The sequence below is a fragment of the Narcine bancroftii genome, chromosome 7, assembly GCF_036971445.1.
Source record: "Narcine bancroftii isolate sNarBan1 chromosome 7, sNarBan1.hap1, whole genome shotgun sequence".
Taxonomy (NCBI): Eukaryota; Metazoa; Chordata; class Chondrichthyes; order Torpediniformes; family Narcinidae; genus Narcine; species Narcine bancroftii.
In genome coordinates this window covers 20,393,209-20,410,866 of record NC_091475.1, presented here as the reverse complement: position 1 = coordinate 20,410,866, position 17,658 = coordinate 20,393,209, and the positions used below count along the sequence as shown (strand labels likewise).

Below are 17,658 nucleotides of genomic sequence, written 5' to 3'. Positions count from 1 at the left end.
TAGCTCCACAAGGAACCAGACTCTTAGTAGAGACATTTTTGTGCTACGACAAGATAAAGTGTCTGCTAATCCTAAATCCAGGATAATCCTCCCCACCGTGCTATTGTTCCACAGGATTCAGTAATTTATAAAGTTTGCTTTCTTTGTGCAATGACTGTTCTAAAGAAATCATTTGCCAAACTGGCACAGATCCAGTCGGCCAAAAGGTGTTTCCATGTTGTACGATGTTGTGACCTTTCCACTCTACCTGGTTTAGAGAACTTGGCGCCTGAAGTCAAGCTCAGTGACAGTGATATATTTCAGGTTATTATGGGAAAACCAGCAATGTGGACACAAATCCAAGACTTTAAGTCCTCTATTTCTCAGGGTTTATCTTGCTGATGGTCATGAAGAAAAAGGTTATAATATTAGTTTAAGAATGCGATTTTCCAAACTCGAGGAGTACGAACAATGACTGGACATTTTACTATGTGACAACCTTTCTCTCATTTCCCCACTTTCTCAGTCCTCTATCAATGTCCCAAAATGCCCAAAGGTTGCTTGCTACCAATTGAGTGATTCTTTCCAATCTGTCCATGATGAATATTTTTGATGACTTTGAAAATTAAACTTTTTTTTGTGAAAACCTCAATTTTTCCCTTGGTACTAACAACATAGGTAAGACAGATGACATCCTGCAAGTCAAATTTGTGAGTTTGGTAAAATGTAGAAAAGCAGGACCTGCAGGACTGTCATTTCAGGTTACTCCCTGTGCTAAGTGTCAGCAAGTATAGATATAAGAAGAAATGACAGATGGGTGCATGGCTTGAGCTGATATAGGAAGGTGATCTTACAGATTTGTACATTATTGAGATCTCATCTGGGGCAGGGGTGACCTGTGCAAGAAGAAACATTGCATCTGAACTGGAGAGGGACCAATATTTGTGCAGAGGGGTGCGTGAGGGTTTATTGAGTGAAGCTTGAGTGTGGTATCTAGCATTTGGCATAGTTCCCTTCATAGGCCAAGATGTTGATCATGAGGCATGTCTTGTGTAGTTAAGGCCTAAAACCATAAGACATAGGAGCAGAGAAAGGCTATCAGCACTTTGTCTGTCCTGCATTTAATCATGAGCTGATCCATTTTCCCACTCAGCCCCACTGCCCAGCCTTTGGCAACACAATGTGGAATCTAACTACTAATCTACAGGTGGTATATGCTAGCAATAGAGTGCAGTAGAAATTTACCAGGATGTTGACTGGAAGGTTGTGGTTGTAACGAGGGTTTGGATGCACTGGCTTCATTCCCATTGGTGTAAAGGACTGAGGGGTGACCATGCAGAGGTTGATAAAATGATAAGGGACTTTAATACTATAGATAATCAGACTCTTCCCCAGAGCAGTGGAATCTAAAACTAGGTGATACAGGTGGGAAGGGAGAAATTTACAGGAAATTAACAGAGTAAGTTTTTTTTTGCACAGGGGATGGTGGTTATTTGGAACAAGCTGCAGAAGAGGTGGTGGAGAAAGATAGAATTACAATGTTAAAAAGTTATTTGGACAGATAGGCAACAGAGGGAGATGGGCCTATTGCAGGCATATGGGATTGGTGAGGACAGGTGATACAATTATTCCATGCCCTGCATGGACAAGATAAGCCAAACTGGCCCAATACCGAGTTATATGATTCCAGGAGATCCCTGATCTTCACTCCCTGGCAATTGTGGTGTTGGCAATCCCAATGAGACCACAATAATTTATATCCATTTTGTAATTCATCCCACTAATGATGTCACACCCTTCAAAAATATTTACCCCTCCTAGGTTTGCAAGTATTTGACAGCCGAGCCACTTTCCTAGTTCTCAGACCATGCACCAAATCTGTGCAGAGCCAGGACACCATTAGACATCAGAGCAGAAATGGGCTATTCAGCCCTTCGACTCTGCCCTGCCATTTTATCATAATCTGATCTATTCCCCCCTCAGCCCCACTGCTCTGCCTTCTCCCCATAACCTTTAATCCCCTGCCTGTTAATCTCTGCCTTAAATATACCCAATGACTTGTCCTCCACAACTGCCTGTGGCAACAAATTCCACAGACTCATCTCCACTTGGCTGAAGATGTTCCTCTGCATCTATGTTCTAAGAGCAGGACAGAATATTTATGACTGCTCTTCTGGAAGTATTTCAGCTTGTTTTCACCTCGTATCAGATTATAACAGATGTGGAGAATTGTTCACCAACCAGCTGGGACCAGCCCAGCAATAAAGTGATCCTTATTTTTAAGCAGTATTTCAAGGCAATATTGCATCTTAATGTTCTTTGAGGTGTCAAATGTTTTAGTATAAAGCAGGCTGCACGGAATGAATATATATGCTCAAGTTGGTCACAGTTCTATTTTGTTTGCTTGAAACAAGACCAGTCAAATAAAAAAATATTTTTAAGAAACCCGTCTCTCTTGCCTTCAAATGTATATTTTAAGTTGTGATGTTGGATCACAGAACTATACAGCACAGGAACAGGTTCTTCAGCCCTCAATGTCTGTGCTGAACATGATGCCAAATTAAACATAATCTCTTCTGCCCACACAGGTTCCTTCAGCGCATGATGTTGTGCCCACCTATATAAACCTACTCCATAATCAATCTAACCCTTCTCTCCCTTGTATTTCTTATATCTGTTTGCTGATCTGAGAGTCTTTTAAATATTCCTATTGTATCATCTTCAACCACTACCCCTAGAGGTGTATTCCCAGTACCCATCGCCCTCTATAAAAGAACCTACCTTTGACGTCTCTTTACAGTATTCTTCCACTCACCTAAAGTAGGTGTCCTCTGCCAATTGTCATTGCTGCCCCAGGAAAAAGGTGCTGGCTGTCAACTTTACCAATGGCCCTTGTAATCTCTATTAAGACAACTCTTATCCTCTGTCATTGAAAAAAGAAAAGCCCTCACTTATTTGTCCTGTCCTCATAAGACATACTCTCTAATCCAGGGCGCATCCCGGTAAATCTCTGCACCCTTTCTAAATCTTCCATGTTCTTCCTCTACTGAGGTGTACATCTTTCCATTTCCTGCATATTTATGTTGAAGAGGCTTCTATCTAGAAGCCTCTTAAACATTACTATCTTATCTGCTTCGACCACTACCGCTGGCAGCCATTCCAGACACCAACCATTCTCTGTAACATAAAATCTTGCCCCTGCAACTCCTTCAAACTTTTCCCCTCAAGAATGTTCTGTATGTTGTGACATTGAATAAATGGAGCAAAACATCTTTGGCATTCAGAGCCAACCCTTACTTTTCTTTCCTAATTATTTCCTGAACTTGCCCACTGCTTGACACTGGGCCAGGGACAGGAACTACCATTGATTGACTACAGCTCCACTTCCGTGACTATGGCCTCACCACCCCCCACCCCACACCGTCCTGATAGGATCTATGATTTTGTACCCTGCAGACAGCAATTGGTGATAACACCTCTCCCACAATCATTCTCAGCATTAGGGCCTCACAAGACTATGTAATCAGCACCCTACTATACTCCCTGTTCACCCATGACTGAGGGACCAAATATTGCTCTAAATGCAACTATAAATTCACAGTTGATACCACTGTCATGGGTAAGATTTCTCACAGTGATGAGTTGGTTTACTGAAAGGAGACAGGGGCTTGTGGGTTGGTGCCGGGACAGCTCAGCATCAGCAAGACTAAGGAATTAGTTATACAGTTTTGGAAGAGAGACTCATTTCCCGGCCCTCATCAACAGTATTGAGGAGGAGATATTCAACACCTTTAAGTTCCTGGGAATAAGCATCTCCAGTGACCTGTTCTGGTCCCACCCAGGTCGATGCAATGGCCAAGAAAATGCCTTAGAACCCTGAGGAAATTTGGTATGTCATCTTGTCAGGGTGCATCACTGTGTGGGATGTGAATTACTCCACCCAAGATAGTAAGAAACTGCAGAGGATTGTGAACATGGTTCACACCATCACACACACACCCTCCCCTCCATCAACTCCACATAAATTCCACTGCCTTAGAAATGGAACCAATATATTAAAATACTCATCCCACCCCACCACACTCTCTTTATCTCCCTCCAATTGGGAAGAATATTTATACACCACCAGATTAAAGAATGTTTTTTTTCCCCACTGTCGTCAGACTTCATTCAGAAGTAGAGGAGCTGACCCTACTGGACGGTGACCACAGCGGAGGACGAGTGAGGGGCTCTTAGTCTGAAGAACACACAGGCTGCGGGCTGCTGGAAACTGGCTTAAGATTGGCTGAAGAAGTACCAGGCATCGAAACCAAGATGCAAAAAGGGGCTGAAGGCTTCCTAATTGTGTCAGAGGTTTGGATCTGGAGTTCGGGTTGCCGTGGTTTGAACTGAAGGCTGTGTGGCTGTGGAGGCTGCAGTACAGCTGGAGGTGAATCTACAGACACCCGGTGACTCTGGGAGGATTCTCGTTTGCTTCTCTTTCTCTGACTGTAAGGGAGCCGGACAATTTCTGCTGTTTGGGAATCTTTGTCTGTTTCCACTACTTCAATGGGCAGAAAATTCTTTATTGGTTGGGGCAGTGAGCACAGTTGCCAGGAACTCACAAAGCACTTGGAATATTGGCTCTATTGAAATCCCAGGTCACTCAGGAAGGATATGGACACTTTGGAAAGGGTGCAGAAAACATTTATCAGGATGCTGCCACAATTCGACGGATAAGCAATAAGGAGAGGTTGAATAAACTTTGGCTGTTTTCAAGATTCAACATTCTTTTTTCGTCATGTAATAAAACAGAAAATGTAATATTACACAAAATTTCCTTTATTTATTCTGCCGTATGGTAGACAAAGAATTGCTATTAGTATTGCCTGGTTTCCCTTTACAGTAAGAAGAGAAAGAGAAGCAAATGAGAGTCCCTTCAGAGTCACTGAGTGTCCGTGGATCCATCTCCAGTGCTCCCGCAGCCTATGCAGACACATAGGCCCCTGTTTGATCCTTTGACAACCCAAGTTCCAGATCCAAACTTCCAGAGGCTGAGAGGAGACCAAGTGGAAGTTTATAAATTTATGAGAGGCATAAATGAGGTAGTCAGAATATTTTCCCCAGATTAAAAATGTCACATACTAGAGGGCATATGTTTAAATTTAGGGGGTGGGGGAGGGGGAGGGGGAGGGAGGATGAGTGAGTTTAAATGAGAAGTGAGAGGCATGCATTTTGCACAGAAAATGCAAGTGCTGGAATGGTCTGTTGGAGTAGGGGTGAAAGCAGATACAGAGGCTTCTATTTTGACACATTAATATGCAGGGAATGGAGGGGTATTAATCATGGGCAACCAGAAGAGATTATGGTATCATGTAGGGAGAAGAGCACAGACCAACAGGTAAGAGGTCATTGATGGATACAGATGAGAGAGAGGGTAGAAGAGCAAAAAGCTGAGAAGCAATTGGAGGAGAGGGTCGAGGGAAGCTCTCTGACTGGAGAACAAACCACTGGAGGAAAGGGGGCAGAGGGATAGGGAAAGATAGAGACATGGGGGAGAGTATTTCCAGATATTGGAGAAGTGGATGTAAATGCTGTCTGGTTGGAGAGTGCCAAGATGTGAATACAAGGTGTTGTTCCTCCAGTTCACAGGTGAGTTTCTCCAGCACAGTGTCTCGACCTCAGCATCGACAATCTTCGGTGTTTAACATGTCCATTTTCCCCTTACAAACTTGTACATCTTTAAGGTGCCATCCTAGATTAGTCAACTCTTCGAAGTGAGTTTTGGAGAGTCAGTATAATGAAGAACAGACACGAGAGGGCAGTTGGGGGGGGGAGGGGGGTCACCTATCAGATCAATGGTAGAACAGGTTTGGAGACATATTTGACCTTCTCCTACTTCTAATGCTTGCATGCTCAAGTTCAAACAAATAAATTGCTTTGAGCTGAATTCGTTAGTGGGTGATTTTTGTCAATGCACAATTGTTTGTCAGAATGTATAGTTACCAATGACAACACCCCAACCTTCCACTGGGCAATGTTGAAATGAGGGATATGAGACAGAATTCTGGGCGGAAAAAAACGGAAACAGTAAAACAGTTTTCAGAAATGAAGGTTTCCACAGAAACAGCCGATGAAAGCACAGACATTATCTCGTGGCCAACGATGCAACCACTGACAATCACGGAATTAGTGGTGCGATTAGCAAAGGTCAACCAATTCTAAACATTCATTATCCATATCAGATGGTCCACTCAAACAGAAATAAATGGCAAACACTTTAAAAAAAGAAGTATTCTCTGTAAAATTGTATTCTCTGTAAAACTGTATGCAATTCACACCCGCTCCCAAGGGTAAGCCATGTAATATACTCAAAATGAAATACTTATGTTGAGAAATACCTCATTGTATAATTAGGACTAAACAGGCATGGTTTTATTAAAATGTTTTATTTTTGCTATCTTCAGCCCTTTGACTCTTCCTTCTGTGAAATAAAAGTAAATTAAAAACATGATTGTGTACTAGTATGTTATATTTTTTTAAATTCCTTCCATTCTTGAGGAATTGAATACCCAATTTGGAGGATTTGCTTCAGTCAAACAGGGTTTCGAAGAGACCACAAATGGAGCACTGCATTCAGTTTTTGATTTTATTTGAGGAAGAATGTTTAAGTCTCACAAGTAAAAGCTGATGCCCTGCACTGTTTAACTGCACTTTTTTCTTTCACACTACACCCAAGACTTTTTTTTTCTTATGTGACACTATCCCTGTATTTCGTTTTTCATTTGACACCACCTTCAATACCATTATTTCCTCAGTGCTGGTCAAGGAGCTACAGAGTCTAGGCCTCTATACCCACCTCTGCAATGGATCCTTGCCTTTCTCAATGGAAGACCACAGTCAGTATGAATTGGAAGCAACGTCTCCTCTTCACTGATTATCAACACAGGCACACCCCAAGGATGCGCACTTAGCCCACTGCTCTCCTCATTATACACCCATAAGTGTGTGGCCAGGCACAATTCCAATGCCATCTACAAGTTTGCCGATGACACCACAGCTGTCGGCAGAATCACAATAGGAAGGAGGAAGAGTACGGGGGCAGATAGATCAGCTCATTGAATGGTTTAACGACAACAACCTTCTGCTCAATGTCAGAAAAACCAAGGAGATGATTGTGGACTTCAGGAGGAAGTCAGGGGAACACGACTCAGTCCTCATTGAGGCCTCAGTAGTGGAGAGGGACAAGAACTTCAAATTCCTGGGTGGCAACATCTCCCAAGTTCTGTCCTGGAGCCTCCACATTGATGCAATCACAAAGAAGACTCACCAGCGGCTATACTTTGTGAGGTGTCTGAAGAGATTCAGTATGTCACTGAAGACTTTCATAAACCTCTACAGGTGTACTGTGGAGAGCATTCTGGCTGGTTGCATCACTGTCTTCTATGGAGGTGCCAACTCTCAGGACAAGAATAAACTCCAGAGAGTTGTTAACATGGCCTGCAAAATCACAGGCACCAGACTTCACTCGATCTAGGACATGATGTCTTAAAAAATCAGCCTCTATCCTTAAAGACCCCCATCATCCAAGCCATGCCCCCTTCACTCTGCTACCATCAGGGAGAAGGTACAGGAGCCTGAAGATGAGCACTCAGTGGCACAAGGGAAGCTTCTTCCCCACGGCCATCAGATTCCTGTATAATCAATGAACCAAAGATGCTGCCTTACTTTTCATTCCCTTTTATTGTTTTTTTTTGTTTACAGTAATGGCATAAGATGATTATAATATGTATGTTTCCACTCTGACGCTTCTGCAACACACCAAACTTCATGACTTGTTCATGGCAATAAATCCTGATTCTGATTCTGTTGTACTATGGAGAGGTGACTTGCTTGGATAGCTTGCAAAAGAATGTTTTGCACTTTAACTTTGTGTATATGATAATAAAAAAATCATTAAATTCAATAAAGCATGGAAATCAGTTCAGGAAGTTATATTATGAATGAAAGCACAGAAATGTTGGAGAAACTCAGCCGGCCTCGCAGTGTCCATAGGAGGTGAAGATATATCACTGGTGTTTCAGGCCCAATCCCTTCTTCAATGTATGAGAAAAAAATCAGACAGGTGACTAAATTAAAAGGATGGGAGAGGAGGAAAGAATGAGCAGGGGGTGGAGCATCGACCAACAGAAAAAGGTGATACTTGGACTTGGATAGGAGGATAGGAGAGGAAAGGTGAGAATTGATCGGGGAGGGGGGGAGAAACAGGATGGCTCCTTGAATGCAGATCTGTTGGAAAGGAGAGAGAGAGATAGGGAAAGAGAGAGTCAGAGCTAGAGGAAAGGAAAAATAGGGATAGATGGGGGGAGAAACCGGAGAAGTCGATATTACTTCGATGAGTATATTTTTACCTCCTGTGGACACTGCAAGACCTGCTGAGTTCTTCCAGCATTTCTGTGTTTTCATTACAATCACAGCTTCTGCACACTTTCATGTTTCATTCCAGAGAGTTTTATTAGGCTAGTATGTGGAATGTAGAATTGTTTTGAGAGGTAATGTGAAGAGGCTAGGATTGTATCAGCTGGGGTCTCCCTTTTCTCTATTGACGATATTCACCGGGAGCATTGCTTCACTGGGGTTTATTCCCACACAGGTAACCTACGCCAGACTGCTGAGCTTGCATTGTTTAGCTTGTCTAAAATTTGTCTTCTCATTATACAGAACCTTGATTCTCCCTGAGGGAAAAGTCCTCTCCATATCCACCTTGCCAAGACCCCACAAAATCTTATATACTTTCATCAAATCATATCTCACTTTGTTAAACTCCAAGTTTAAGTTTATTATTGTTTGACTGTAAATAAATAACCCAACAAAACAGTGTTTCTCTGAACCATGATGCACACACATGCATACAAAATACAGTCAACAGCCCATATTAATTACATATGTACACAAAGATAACATTTAAAATAAATACAATATATATAAATATTTTGGAATGATTTACTCAGTTACAGGATACCGTTCATCAATCTCACAGCCTTTGGGAAGAAATGTACCAGGGGTGTAGGTTAATTAGGTCTAAATTGGTCAAGACGGACTCAAGCTGAAATGGCCTGTTACCGTTATGTATGATGTTTTTTTAATTTTAAAAACTATTTCCCAGCCTAGCAGATCTGATTTTGAAGCTCCTCGACTTCCATCCTAAGGACAGTAGATTGAAGATACTCTGTGGTGGATCTAAAGGGTCCTAAATAAATATTTGACCCCTATTCCCTCAGGGAGAATCAAGGTATAATGAGAAGACAAATTTTAGACAAGCTAAACAATGCAAGCTCAGCAGTCTGGCATAGGTTACCTGTGTGGGAATAAACTCCAGTGCCGAGAAGGAGATGCCTATCAAGGAGGGGTCCAAGGCGATTGGCAGATGAAGAGCTAACCCCAGGCCTAGGGCTACTGGAAACATACTTGGGGGAACCAGGTATCGGGATTCTTGGGGGCTTCCAATGGCGAGCAGGGCTTCCAAAGGGCTGCAGGCGCTGACAGTTTTGGTTCAAAACAGCAGCCGAGGAGGGAGACTCAGGCGCTTGGAGCTCAGGATCACCTCTGGAATGGACAAGAGGCTGTGTGGCTACAGAGGTTACGAGAAGGCAAATCTCTGTCTTTACATCACTTCACTTACCTCCATAAAAGGTCCAAAGGTGGATGGACTGCTTGAATATGCTCCAGCTTCCATCTGCTGGGGGTGGGGGGGTACACTTAAAGGTGGAGTGTAGTCCACCTCCTTTACTGAAAGCAGATACAAAGGGGAGGGCTGATGCCATCTGCCCATGATCCAGGAGTGCAATTTTTTTAAAAACTCATGTGGTTAATAGAGGCTATAACGTTGAGCAGGACATCTGCCTGAGTCCTAAGACTGCTTGCACAGACCTCCACTAATGCTCTTACCTGCCCTTCAGTCACCATTCTTGGGTACAGGCCATTTTCCCTTCTCAGCATGTAAGTTTGAAGTCACGGCGATGGGCGGTGCTACTGCACCACTCGCCCCGCCTCCCTCAGCTCTGGAAGCCAGCTCCTGACTCAGCCGTGCATAAAGGGGCCGTCCGCCTTATAGGTCATCACCATAAAAGGTAAAATCACCTTTTTTTTCACTTGAGACAGCTATAATGCAGTTTTTCGCCACAAAAAAGGCCTGATGACATCGGAGGAGGTGGCAGACACTCAGTATCTCTAAGGGACTCACATCTGCTTCTTGTGCCTTTAGAGGCAAAGAAAAATAGTTTTGTGAACAATTTGCATGCCAATAAAGGGACCTTGAAGCTTGAAGGCAACTGCCAGAGGTTTTGCACACACGGCTGGATTATATAAAGATGTTGAGGAACTACAAAAGGACTTTGAAAACCAAGCCAGGAAAAATCTTGTTATAGAGTTGGGAACAGCCAATAGGACTTTTCCAAAGAATACAAGGGGGGGTTATCTTGAAAAATGGCTGATTACCTTTGAGTATGCCCACAGGCAGACAAATAAATAGTGGGGACCAGTAGTACAACAGAGCATCCTGTAGGAGAAAATGTACCTGTTGCAGTGTGTGGTGGTACACCACCGGCCTACTGCAGGGGGCAACCTTTGTACCTGCAGGAGTATAATGGGACAGGACAACATTTGGCCGGCTGTCAATCCCGAAGCTCACTCAGAGTTGCTGCAGCTACAGCCAGCCTGGCTCTGTGGATTAAAGCCTGTTGTACAGTCTTTACCTTGTGTGTGTCTGATTCTGGCTAACAGCGCACCACAATTTAATCCACAAAATTTTCCCATGGCTGCCATGGAAAAACTCCTGAGCGCAGGGAGCCTCAAAGTCGACCCATGCCATCCGGAAGCCCAGACACGCTTCGAGATCTGGCAGCACACGGTCGAGGCAATCATCGAGGCACACGAACGCAGCATCCTGGACTCAGATCGGAAGAGGTTGGTCCTACTCCAGTCAAAGCTGGGTCCCCACGCCTTCCAGGCAACCAAAGGAGAAGAGCGCAATGGACACTCTTGAGAAATTGTACAAGCCCCCATGAATGCGGTCTGTGCAAGGTACCTCCTCAAAACCCGAGCCCAGCAACCCTGGGAGACGGCTGAGTCTTACCTGGGACACTTGCGAGAATTGGCCCGACCGTGTCTGGCTGAACACCGGGGTAGATGCAGAGGAGATTGAGAGGCTGATCCGGGATGCCTTCATCTGAGGGCTACACTCGTGGGCCATCCGGCAGAAGCTGCTGGAAGACAATATCTACGCCCTAACCAAGACTGTGGAAGTGGTTCAAACCATGGAAGCTGCAGCCCTGCACATCGAAACCTTCGATTCCAGGTTCCCCCAGGCTCTCTCATGGCCCTCTCACACTGCAGCTGCAGCCCCAGACTAAGCTGGGGAGGAGAACGTCGCTGTGGCAGGCGCCCGGTGCCCCTGTAAGTACTGTGGGTCCTGGTGTGGGTCAGATCGACGATCGCGCCAAAACTGCCCAGCTAGGAACCAGTATTTTTCCCTATGTGGCAAGAAAGGCCACTTTGCAAAAGTGTGCCTCTCAAAACCTGCAGGCAGCTCAGCGGCCCTCTATGACCTCCCCACCTCCCCCGCGGACCCCTCCACGTGCACATGCTGGGCGGTGACATTGTCCCCACGACAACTTCTGCCTTCCACCTGACCCAGGCCCATGTTGAAAAGGCTACTCGGCCTTTCGAGTGTCTCAGCATGGTCTTCAAAGGGCCCCTGCCTTCCACCATCCGAAATGTCTACTTCCTCATGGTAGTGGACGAGTACTCATGCTTCCCTTTCGCTATCCCTTGCTCAGACTCCTCCACGGCCACTGTCATCAGTGCTCTGGGGCAGATTTTCACTACCCCGCCTTCATCCTCAGCGACCAGGGGTCTAGTTTCATGAGTGATGAGCTGCACCAGTACCTGACAGCGAGGGCCATCGCGACCAGTCGCATGACGAGCTATAACCCGAGAGGCATTGGGCAAGTAGAACGTGAGAACTGGGTGGTCTGGAAGGCAGTCCTCCTGACTCTTAGGTTGAAAGGGTGGGCCGCTGAGTACTGGAAGGACGCCCTGCCTGAGGCGCTCCATGCCATTCGGTTGCTGCTGTGCACAGCTACCAATGAGACCCCTCACGAAAATCTGCTCTCATTCCCCAGGAGGTCGGCGACTGGAATGTCCCTCCCAGCATAGCTTATGTCCCCAGGACCGATGATCCTGTGTAAGCATGTACGTACACACAAGGCCAAAGCCCTGGTCGAGCAGGTCTCCCTCCTACATGCAAACCACAGCTATGCCTACGTTAGGTTCGCCAGTGGCAGGGAGGACACCATCTCAACCAGGGACCTGGCACCAGCAGGAGCACCCACCACACCATGCCATCCTCCAGCTCAGGACGACGCTGACCGGGCATACATCCCCGTCCCCAGACAGCTATGGGGCACGCAGGACCTACTTGACCACCAGGGGCCCACTTGACCACCAGGGGCCCACTTCAGCCTTGGGAGACGAACCCACCCCCCCACCCATCCAATACGACCCTCATACATCGACCCCGGCACCTCACGAGCCACTCTGACCCCTGCTGCCAGCCCCCCTCCCCACTTCCCCTCCGACTAGTGACCAGGAGCCAGTCCTACGACGGTCACAGAGACCCCGGCGGCTGCCGGATCGTTTCTACCTGTAAATATTGTATGTACATAGTGGGTGTGATTCCTTGTTACAGCCCCCCCCCCGGGACAATTTTAAAGAAGGGGGTAAATGTGGTGGTACGCCACCAGCCTACTGCAGGGGGCAACCTCTGTACCTGCAGGAGTGTAAGGGGACATGACAACACCTGGCCGGCTGTCAATCAGTTGGCCTAAAGGGATCAAGCCCCACCTGGTTGGGTGTCAATCACCCTCCGGGATATAAGCCTGCGCCGGCGTCCCGAAGTCTCACTCAGAGTTACTGCAGCTACAATATCTCTGTGGAAGTCTTTGTGGATTAAAGCCTGTTGTATAGTCTTTTCCTTGTGTGTGTCTGATTCTGGCTAACAGCACACCACACAGTGGCCACTCTCTGGTTCTGTTCAACTTTACAACTGGAAAAGTCTGGTAAATGGGAGGAACACTAAAACCTGTAGGTCTATCAAGCTAGAGAACCAGATCATGGAAGACACTGATGAAGGAAGGCAGCAAGGTGAACCTAAACTGAACCTCAGGGAAGAGGGCGTTGGAAACAGACAGAAAGCGGTAGCAGGCTAAACAAGCTAGCGGTCGTGGATGACTCAAAGCAAATCCAGGTCTGCACTCCCAACAATTTTATTTTCAAATGTACAATCTCCCCAAAATAAACTGGATCACCTGCAGCTGCAACTGAACAGAGGGAAATGAAGGGCTGAATCAGTCTGGTAATTAGAAAAATATGGTTCCAGGATTCCACTCCGGATTCACCTATCCAGCTAGAAATATGTTTGTTTAAGCGGTTGATGTGTGTTTTTGTTTGTACACCGTGGTCCGGACAGATACTGTCTTGTAGGGTTGTATATGCATGATCAGATGAGAATAAACTTAAACTTGAAGAATTGAGATCTATTTTTTTCATATCATGGCTTACCATTAAATTCAGCCCCAGGTGATTCTCCCAGCCCTATTTATTTTATATGAGTCTTTAAATGGTATCAAAAACACAATTATTTCCTAATATCCCCCAGGGCCAAAAATATGATTGGGAGATCAGAAAGAATTAAAAAAAACGCACAAGTATTACAGATGGCTCAGTTTAAAAACGAGATATCAGAAAGCAAGGTTCTTACTGAACTGTTGTGAAACATTTCACAGCAGGTCATACTTTTTGTGAATTATTTTGAGTGAAAGATTTGGAGAGTGTGACTTTCTACATTTAACCAGTCGTGTACTTATGGATGTCACCAGTGATTTTGACACTCCTCCATACCTAATTCCCCTTGCACTGTGAATCAACCACCTTGATGTGGTCTTGGACCACACCGAAGCCACACAGGGTAAGGGCAGAAGATTTCCTTCCCAGGTGTATAATGATAATTCTGAGTTTTAACATTACTGGATGGAGATGGAGCTTAAATTAATTAGCCCAGTTGTGATGGGAGAGAAAGGAACAAAATTATAATTCAGGAGATAGAAATACATGGTGATAGAATTTCCATATTAACATGTGACATATTAGAGGGATAATGGAGGTGTACAACACAAATAGATATAGAGTTGCAGAGCTATAGAGTTATACAGTGGGGAAACAGGCCCATGCTGGCTCACACTAACCCCACCTGACTGCACTATGGTCATAGGAGCAGAAATTCAGCCATTGAGTCTGTCCCACCATTCAATCATGAGCTGATCCATTTTCTGACAGCCCCAATGCCTGCCTGTCTCCCCATAACATTTAATGCCCTGCTAATTAAGAACTTATCAACAATCTCTGCCTTAAATACTCCCAATGACTTGGCCTCTACAGGCACCTGTGGCAACAAATGTTTGCCCTTCCCTCTAATGTATCCACATACATTGCCTCAACTACTTCTGCCATCAGCTTGTTTCATTAATCATGTCTCCTCTACGTAAAAAGGTTACCTCTCAGGTTCCTGTTAAATCTCTCCCCCCCCTCACCTTAAACCGACGTCCTCAGCTTACTGATTCCCCTTCTCTGTGCAAAAGACTTTTTACATTCTTCCGAAAACAAAACATAAAATCAGATGTACATGTGCCAATCACTTCACTGTGATGAAAAATGTACAAAGGAATAGCAAAGACTGATTGTGAACTGGTATACGTTTTGGAAGCTGTTCTGGTGGAGATGGTTTGTAAATGATTCAGGATAGATCTTTGATAAAAGAAATGGGAGAGAAGCTGGAAGAAGCTAGATAGAAGCTCTGCCTTTCCCTCACCCCTCTCTCCCTTCCCTCATTTCCCCCCCCCTTTCCTTCCTTCTCCTACCCTTCTTAGCCCCTCTGCTCTCTCCTCATCAGCTTTTTTCTCTTCCACCCTCTTACTTGTACCCACCTAATACCTCTTACCTGTTAGCCTGTGCTCTACCCTCTTCCCCTTCCCACACCTTTTGATTCAGACGTCTGCCTGACTTTTGACACTCCCGACAAAGCGCCCAGGCCCAAAATGTTGACTGCCTTTTACTTTCGATCGATGCTGCATCATCTGCTGAGTTTCTCCAGCACTTTTTGTCCATTTTGCGCTTGACCCCAGCATCTGCAATTAAAGCAGGGAAGTCTGCAGGCACCATGACTATTGTGCAATGCAAAAAAGAGCTGGAGAATCTCAGCAGGTCACACAGCGTCTATAGGAAGTAAAGGGATAGAACCAATGTTTCAGGCCTGAGCCCCTCATCCAAAAGCAGGCAGACTCCTGAATATGTTTACTTGGCTCATACCTTAAGGGCTCAGATCCAAAATGTTGGTCCTATCCCTTTGCTTCCTATGGACACTGCATGACCTGCTAAAGTTCTCTGGCACTTTTATGTATTGCACTCAGCCCCAGAATCTGCAGACTTCCTTGGTTATCTCTCACCTAGTGAAAGTGTCTATGTGCCAAGAGGTGTCTGGATTTTTTTTAGTGCCTCATGGGCCCCTGCTATTAAATCTGCCCTTCAAAGTTTTGTGACCTCCATTCCCGGGCCAAAACCCCAGCTTTTGTTATCACACGAGGAAAGAGAAAGAAACCCAATGCAAGACCGGGGTAGCAGCTATGCTCATACCTCCATATGCTCATGAATCCAGTCGAGGTACTCAGTGACCCTCGCATATACGCCAGGTTTGTTCTGGTTGGCGCAGCCCGCTCCCCAGCTTGTGATCCCGACTAATTTCCATCCGCTCTCTTCACTGCAGGCAAGTGGCCCTCCGCTGTCTCCCTGTGTGTGAGATCCAAATGGAAAGTTCTAAGGTGAACAGAAAATCCATGGATGGGGCACAACCGTTGGTCAGGCTGCACTTGGAGCATGGCATGGAGAATCCCTAAAAGGGATTGTGGTGAAGAGAGGGTGCCGAAAACGGGAAACTTTAGCAGGACTCATGAGAGGTGTGAAAACTTGCGATGGGCATAGATGGGGCAGAAAATGGGCAACATTTCTCCCTGGATAAGGTGTCTAAAACTAGAAGCCTTTGGCTTAAGGAAGGTGCTTGGAGTTGTGTCACTTAGAAAGGACCTGGCATTTGAAAGGCACTGACTGCGTACCTTTAGTTAAACATTGCAGCTGCAACGCACAAACGTGGTGGAGAAACTCAGCAAGTCACACAGCATCCATAGGTAACCAACATTTTATGCCTTCAGGCTTTGTCAGTTACTTCCTATGTGACCTGCTGAGTTTCTCCAATGCTTTTGTTACTGCTTATCTTTCTTGTATCTTCCTGAGTGAGAGCCCTATAACGCCACCTCATCATGGCAGTTGCACCTTTCTTATTCCGGAGCTCTATCCACATTGTCCCAGCTGACGAGCCCCCAGATGACCGCTCTATGTACGGCTATGATCAGTGGTGCAGCTCCACCCACCTCCCTCTCTACGTTTATAAATGAACTCGACATTACATCAATGGAAATTGATTTAAATTGTTCTACATTTTAAAAAATTTAGACATGCTGCACAGTAATAGCCCCTTCAGGTCACGAGCCTGTGTCACCCAAATATCCCAATTAACCTACAGCCGTGTGTGTTTTTGGAGGGTGGGAAGACCTCTGGGAGGAAACTCACACAGGCAGTGGGAGAACATACAAAATCCTTACAGACAGCGCCAGATTTATAATAGCTTCGTGTTAACCATTATGCTAACCGTTCCACCAATGTGTTCAAAGACGAACCAATCAGATTAGATTATTGGCATGAGATACAGAGGAAAGCTTTCTTTCTTCTGTCTCATTCAAAGGTTTGCAAAGAGTTGGCAAGCTCCACAATATCTTGTAAAAATAGAAAGCACAGAGAGAAATAGAATTAAAGCCCCTTCAAACACAGCAAGGGATTGAGATTTGGAGAATAAACATCCCCTAAAATAAAACATGAATGCTTAGAAACATTTAATACTTTAATCCATTTTTGATTAAAAAAAAGTATTCCATCTTTCTTTTATCTTCGTAATCTATCTTGTAAAATCGATCTATCTGTCTATTTTTTAAATTCAATTAAAATGCAGTAAAATCAACTGGCAGCCTCAAGCAACAGGCAAAATAATTGTGGAAAATAAATAGGTGAAAAATATGAATGCTTAACACTGGCGCCCCCTAGTGTACAGTACATCAATTCACACAATGCAATCTCAAGCAACCAGACAATTTCCTTATCTGGCATCTACCAGTCCCCATAGGTCAATTGTAATTTTTCTTTAGTTGTCTTTCACTGTTTTACAAAGTACCTGTTCACCTGCAGCAAGTTAGAATTCTGGTGCATATGTATATGACAATAAACTCATGATCATTCTGAGAATTCCTCTCAGAAGCAGAATCTAGTCTAAAAATTGGACTTTTCCTGTGATCTCTTGCACCACATTTTACATTCAGAATCAGCCCAGGTTAGTAAGTGGCCTCAAATAAATCATCAGGAAGTTTGGGGCTGCTTTGTTTAGATATGTGTATTTGTGGATAGCCAGCAAAACACAAGGAAATCCAAGCCAATGAAGTAACACAGGTAAATGCAATACCTGCAGGTAACGTGATCAGGCGT

At 44.9% G+C, this 17,658-nt stretch overlaps 1 protein-coding gene across 1 annotated transcript in view; it reads right to left on the bottom strand.

Annotated features, from left to right (window-relative positions):
* Window positions 1-6,388: 6,388 nt before the first annotated feature.
* The window catches only part of LOC138739967 (transmembrane protease serine 3-like), a 46,330-nt gene continuing 35,060 nt past the window's right edge, over window positions 6,389-17,658 (bottom strand). The window contains exons 16-17 of the mRNA XM_069892424.1: window positions 15,706-15,858; window positions 6,389-6,442 (exon numbers count right to left, since the gene is read on the bottom strand). Of these exons, the coding sequence (XP_069748525.1) occupies window positions 6,422-6,442; window positions 15,706-15,858 (174 nt within the window). The 3' untranslated portion in view covers window positions 6,389-6,421. The remainder of the gene's footprint in view (window positions 6,443-15,705; window positions 15,859-17,658) is intronic.